This window comes from Suncus etruscus, chromosome 14 (genome assembly GCF_024139225.1).
Source record: "Suncus etruscus isolate mSunEtr1 chromosome 14, mSunEtr1.pri.cur, whole genome shotgun sequence".
Classification (NCBI taxonomy): Eukaryota; Metazoa; Chordata; class Mammalia; order Eulipotyphla; family Soricidae; genus Suncus; species Suncus etruscus.
Genome location: NC_064861.1, coordinates 91,335,383 through 91,341,382, shown reverse-complemented (window position 1 = coordinate 91,341,382; position 6,000 = coordinate 91,335,383). Strand labels below are relative to the sequence as shown.

The window sequence follows — 6,000 nt, the reverse complement described above, 5'->3', positions numbered from 1 at the left end:
GTAACCCCTGACGACGCTAGGTGTTGCCCAAAGCCGCCCTCCCAAAAAGTGGAGAGAAAGAAGGAGCCTTGGAAGAGAAACCCCGTCTAGAAAAGAGGAGGAATCTGAGCTGGATAGCCACTAATTGGCTGCTTCCTCCTTCATCCTGGCCCTGGGAGACACTCCAGTCCAGTGAAGTCCACGCCTCCCCCCATGCGTGGCAAGGGGACGAGGCCCCAAGGTCTCCCCTCCTCTCTACCACTCCACCCTCCACCTCAAAGGGCTGAAAGCAAAGGAACCCAGGCGGGCCGTGGGTACAGTTTTAAAAAAAGGATCGGTTTTTAATTTACAAGTTCTAAATGTACAGAATTCTCCTTTAAAAAATCGTTATGCACAATAAATACAGTACAAAAAAGTTATTTTACAGTACTCGTTTAGACTCCGAGATTTCAAAATCTGGTGTGGGCAGGCGGCTGGCGGCAGGAAGAACGGGGTAGGGGGGGGGAAGACTGGTGGTGGTCGGGAGCGGGGAGGGGACCCCGTTTTCCTGTCTTGGAGGTGCGGGGGGGGGGTCTTGGTGGTGGTAGGTCTGGAACTGCTCCTGTTCCCTCGGGCACACGCACGGGGAGTGGGTTGAGGGCCCCCATAGCCGGGGGTGGTAGTGACGGAGGGACCTGCCAGCCTTCCTCGCCTGTTCCCTAAAGCCCGTGGGGGCTCCCTTGGACACGGATCCGTGAGGGCACACCACCACCACTGAGTCAGGGGGCCCTGGGCCTCACTTGCCCCCTCCCCAAAATTTATGAGCGCCCTGCCCACGCCGGGCCATGCCGCGCTGCGCCGGCAGAGCAGGGAGGTGGCGAGGCCCTTCTTGGGCCTCCAATAACTTAGGCAAGAAAATGTGGGGGTGCTGCTGGTGGTGTCATGACCACCCATCCCCCGAGAGGCGGAGGAGGCCCCGCGTGGGCCGGCTCCGCTGTTATCTGTCCCACGTCCGAGTGCCTAGGCCGCCATTCTGGCTGGGGGCTGGGTAGGCCTCAGGCCGGTGTGGGGGTGAGCGCGGAGCGGTGGGCGTGGGGTGCGGGCCCCCTGAGGTGCGGCCAGGGGCCTGCTGCAGGTTCAGGATGCTGTCGATGGCGCTCTGTAGGTGCTCTGTGAGCGTGTCATCCTGCGGGCTGTCGCTTGAAAAGCTGGCCTGGTCCACGTCGGGTGAGTCAGACTTGCGCCGCTTAGCGGGGGGCAATGGGGGGCCCTCCCAGGCCGGCTCGCCAGTGCGGCTGCCCCCGGGGGCACCAGGCTGGGCTTGGGACTGAGGTGCACCCCCCTTCAGCATGCGCTGGTACAGCTGGTCCTCCACGGCCGCCAGCTCTCGGATCAGGCCGCTTGTGGCTTCGCCCACCTTGTCAGTCAGCGGCGGGGGGCTGGAGGCACCCCGGGCGCGGGTCCGGCCTCCCCCAAAGCCACCGCCACCTGCCGTGCCCTCGCCTGTGCCCGTGCCCAGAGCCTCCACGTTCTCCCGGTAGGTTTTGCGCAAAGGCAGGCGTGGACCATGGGGCGCAGGGGGCTTGGCCGAGGGGTGCTCCATGGTGCCATTCATCTGTCCTGGGCCTGGGGGTGCAGGGGGTGCGGGTGGTGGCCGGGACGATGGCTCGGCGGCCCTGAGCACACTGGACGGTGGTGGTGGCGGCGGCGGCTGATGCTCGGGGTCCAAGGCCGTGTTGTGGACCACTTTGCTCAGCCCGGCCTCCTGCTTGATCTTGAGTTTCAGGCCGATGCGGCTGCGCGCCTCGTAGGTCTTGATGGGCGGCCGGTTGCGGGATGGCATCGGGCCGTCCTCGTCCGTGTCCAGGGCTGAGGTGGCGGAGGATGAAGAGGACAGTGAAGAGGATGATGACGATGAAGATGAGGACGATGAGGCTGCGGCAGCCGCCCGAGCCCAGGTGACAGACGGGGAGCCACCCGCGCCGCCGTGCCGAATCACCAGCTTGGTGGGCAGGTGCAGGGGTGGCGGCGCCCCCGGGGTGGAGGGTGCGGGGTGCCCTGAGCCTGCAGGCCGCTGTCCTTCGTTAGATGCGGGCACTGGGAGGCCGAGGGAGCGCGAGGAAGACACGTACTCATCTGTGGGTGAGAGGGTAAGTGGGAGGGCCCCAGGTCAGGGAGGCACTACAGTTGGCACTGCCAGGTCCCTGGGTGCCCTGGTGCGCTAAGCCCTGTGCCCCCATCTATTCCCAAGCACCGAAGTGCTGGGGGTTGCCTAGTGTCCCCATGGGAATGGAGAAAATCGGGCTAGGGTCAGGCTAGCTGTGCCCCCACCCGTCCTCATGCCCGGATTGTGGGGTCCTGCCATCCCCCTCACCTGGCTTCTCCTTCGCCAGCTGCTTGTCCAGGGCGAGGGTGGTTTTCTCCTCTTGGATGAACATGCGGTCGATCATGACCATCTCCGCCGAGGGGCTCACCCGCTATGGGACAGAGGGCCAAGTGAGGCAGGCTGGGCTGGGCAGGTACCAGGCCTGGAGTTGAGGGGCTGGACGGGCACCCCACAGCCTTACCCGGGACTCCTCCAGGAGCAGGAGGCGGTATTTATTGAGCATCGCCTGGGTGCGCTTCAGCAGCTGCGTGGACACTGTCTCGAACTCCTCATCCACTGTGGAGGGGGCAGGAGGGCACGGGTGAGGAGGGCAGGGACAGATGTGGGTGAGGACAGATGGTGGGGTCCGCGGCGGGCTGGGGCCGCTGGAGCAGAATGTGGGCCTGACCTTTGTGGTAGTCGCTGGGGGAGGGCAGGGTGCCCTGGTAGACGTGGTAAGGCAGGAGGCGGTGCAGGGCATCCTCGAAGGAGGGGAAGGCAGTCTTGTAATCAGGGTGCAGGACCGAGCCCTGATGTTTGTGCAAATGCTCCAGGAAGCTGGGGCGGGAGAGACCACACACAGAGCCGGGGAGGGGGGTGAGAACCAAGCCCAGGTCCCATGCCCTGCCCGCCCATGCCATGCCATGCCATGCCCAGCCATCCAGTTCTGGGGAGGCCTGAGGTCAGGTTTGGCTGTCCCGTGTCCCGCCGCTGGGGGGCAGCAGAGGCTGCACTGCCTCGGTCCCCTTGGGGGTTCTGGGCGGAGCTGCCAGGCCCACTGGGTAGTTAGGGCCTGCCTGTCTGGCTGTACTTGGGTTGTTTTATGGAGTGTGTGTTTGGGCCACACCTATAGTGCTCAGGGCTTACTCCTGGTTCTGTGCTCAGGGGCCCATTGGTGACTCGCACTCTGTAATATGACCCCGCCCGAACCCTCGTTCTCCATTTCTGGGGGACTCCCACAATGCACTCACCAGGCTTCCTTGCTGGGCTGGAGCACGGGGGGCTTCTTGACACTGCCCAGCCTGCTCTCGCACTGTGGGGAGAGTGAGTGAGGGTCTGGACCCCATGGAGGGTCCTCCCCAGCTGGCCCACCGATGTCCAACACTCTGAGTCCCCAAAGCATCGCAGAGGCTCCCCGACCTGTGTCCTTCCCTCCCCGGCATACTCTTCTTACTGCCTCCCTGGTCCTACTCTGTGACCCAATGACTCAGTTTCACTAGTGGGGTCTCCTCCAGGATTCCAGCTTTATTTCTGCCCTGATCCCCATTCCCCCCTAGTTTAGCCCACCGCTGTGTTGGTGTCTGAGGGGGTCTTGGCGATCCCCTTCCCGCTGGGGTCACCCCTCTCCACTCACCTGCAGCCCCGAGGCCTTGCCTGGCTTGATGGTGCTCAGGGCTGTGACACTGCTGGAAAAAGCTTTGCTCTCGGCAGGAAGCAGAGGGTGGCCTGGTTGGGGGGAGGCACGTCTGGGGTGACTGTCATGACACCCCAATTCAGGAGAGGGTCCCCTGCCTCCCCCTTCACTGAGCGTGCCCACACCCCACCTCTGCCCCCCTTTGCGGCTCATCTCTCCTGTGTCCTCCCCTACCTGCAGTGGCCATGGGCGACGGGGCTGGGGGGTGACTGGGAGCGGCAGGGGTCCCGGATGGGGCCTGCCCACTGATCAGCACCGAGGCAGGGGGGCTGGTGAGGGGCCCCAAGCTGGCGGGAGTCTGTGGGGTGGCCGGGGGACCCCCCGTCTTGTTCTGGAGAATAATCCCAGGCGGCACCTGATGAGGGGGGGTAGAGCAGGTGGTTGGGGGTGGGGCAAGGAGGTACCCCAGGTGGGCGCAGGGGAGTCCCAGCCGTGTTTACCTGTTGAAACCTTTCTAGAAGAGCCTTGGACTGGGGCAGCGCCGGGAACTGGGGGGTCACCATCTGGAAGCTCCGAGGAGGTGGGGGCGGGGGCACTGTGGGCTCGGGGACCAGGTGGAGGGTGGGAGGAGGGGTGGGGGACTTGTGAGGCCCCTGGCCTGCCGGGAACTGGAGCTGAAAGTCAGGCGGCGTTGGGGCCGGCAGCCTGGTGGGCGTCTCGGAGGTGGCTGCTGCTGTGGCCGCAGAGGAGGTGGAGGCTGCAGGGAGGTGGGGTGCTGGGGGCAGAGGTCCCTCAGGGGGCTGGGAAGGGGGACGCAGAGGGGGCTGGGATGGGCCCGAGGCAGTTGGGGCTGGCGGTCCTGCAGGAGGGGGAGCGGCCAGCTGGTTCTGGATGACAAAGATGCTGGGCAGAGGTGCTGGGGCCTGGTGCGGGGGACAGGGGTGCAGGGTGGGCTCTGAGGGTGGCCGGGACAAGGTCTGAGGCTGTGAGGGCGGCCTTGAGTGCGGACGGGACGGGGGCCTGGAGGGGGGCCGGGCAGGATGTGGAGAGGGCAGGTGCGGGCTGTCCCCCAGGGGGGCCTGGTGAGGTAGAGAGGGGGACGAGGCGGGCCCGGGGCCCTTCAGGGGAGCCGCCGCCGGGATCTGAGTAGAGGGAAGAGGCAGAGTCAGAGGAGCAGCAGGATAAGACAAGGGAGCCCCAACAATCCATCCCACCAACTCTCCCCTTCTCCTGCCCTCTGGTGTAGATACGGGGGCTTTTAGGAGCGACCCCTCCTGCTGGAACCTCCACACCAGCACCCCGAGCCCCCATCCCAATACCTCTCCACTTCCCCAGCATCCCCACATAGAGGTGGGCCTTGCAGGATTTGGGGGGACAGCAGAAGGGGGAAGCGGGTGGGGAAGGCACAGAGCCAGCTGCCCAGCAGGGAGACGGGTGGAGCATAGCGGAGGGTGGGGCGTGGCCATCGGACCACTGGCCGTCCCAACACTGCAGGAAGCTGAAGCCAAAAGCTGCAAACCCAGAAAATTCACGGGCAGGTGGATGGGGACAGGTGACCCCGCTTGCCTAGGGCAGATGTGTGTGTGTGTGTGTGTGTGTGTGTGTCATGGACAAGGCTATGCACACTGTCCAGTGCCACTGAGCAGCTGGCCACTAGCACGCACGGCCCTGCAGACTCGCTCTATACCCCGAACCGCAACCTCTATGAACTCTGTTTGAGGCCAGTCCAAGAGGCCACAGTTCCCCCACGCTCTGGCCTCCCTCCCGGTGCTTCCTGTCTCCATCCCAAGCCCGGAAATGACCTAGGCAGGTCCCAAACAATCCCGCCTTTGTGGGGACAGCAGAGACGGCATTTGCCTTGCATGTGGCAGATCCGGGTTCGATCTCTGGCACCCTAGGATCCTCTGAGCACCGCCAGGAGTGATTCCTGAGCACAGAGCCAGGTTAGTGACCCCTGCACATTGTTGGATGTAGCCAAAAAACCCCCAAAACCAAACCAACAGGCTCATGTGTCTATCCATCCATCTGTCCATCCTGCCTTCCACTCTGTATTCATCTGCATCCAGCCTTCCCGGATCCTCCCATGCATTCTCCCTCCTTACCCACTACTCATCTATCTTTCCAGCCTTCAACACTCTCCCATCCTTCTATCCCTCTATTGCTCCATCATCTCCTCTTCCATCCCTTCTTCCCTGGCCCAAGGGCTGGAGAGACCACAGGGTCCTTTCAATGAAGATCTTGCAGCCCTGGCAAGTGCCTCCCCAGTGGACACTTCATTTTAGGAGATGAGCAAACTGGCAAATCGGTGGTGCTCAGACTCTAG

At 63.8% G+C, this 6,000-nt stretch overlaps 1 protein-coding gene across 2 annotated transcripts in view; it reads right to left on the bottom strand.

Moving 5' to 3' along the window:
• Positions 1-294: 294 nt before the first annotated feature.
• Positions 295-6,000, bottom strand: part of BICRA (BRD4 interacting chromatin remodeling complex associated protein) — a 46,497-nt gene continuing 40,791 nt past the window's right edge. For both annotated transcript variants that reach the window (XM_049787236.1, XM_049787237.1), the window contains 8 exons: positions 4,178-4,819; positions 3,912-4,092; positions 3,678-3,769; positions 3,295-3,356; positions 2,733-2,881; positions 2,526-2,620; positions 2,333-2,435; positions 295-2,094 (listed from right to left, as the gene is read on the bottom strand). In XM_049787236.1, the coding sequence (XP_049643193.1) occupies positions 956-2,094; positions 2,333-2,435; positions 2,526-2,620; positions 2,733-2,881; positions 3,295-3,356; positions 3,678-3,769; positions 3,912-4,092; positions 4,178-4,819 (2,463 nt within the window). In that variant the 3' untranslated portion in view covers positions 295-955. The remainder of the gene's footprint in view (positions 2,095-2,332; positions 2,436-2,525; positions 2,621-2,732; positions 2,882-3,294; positions 3,357-3,677; positions 3,770-3,911; positions 4,093-4,177; positions 4,820-6,000) is intronic.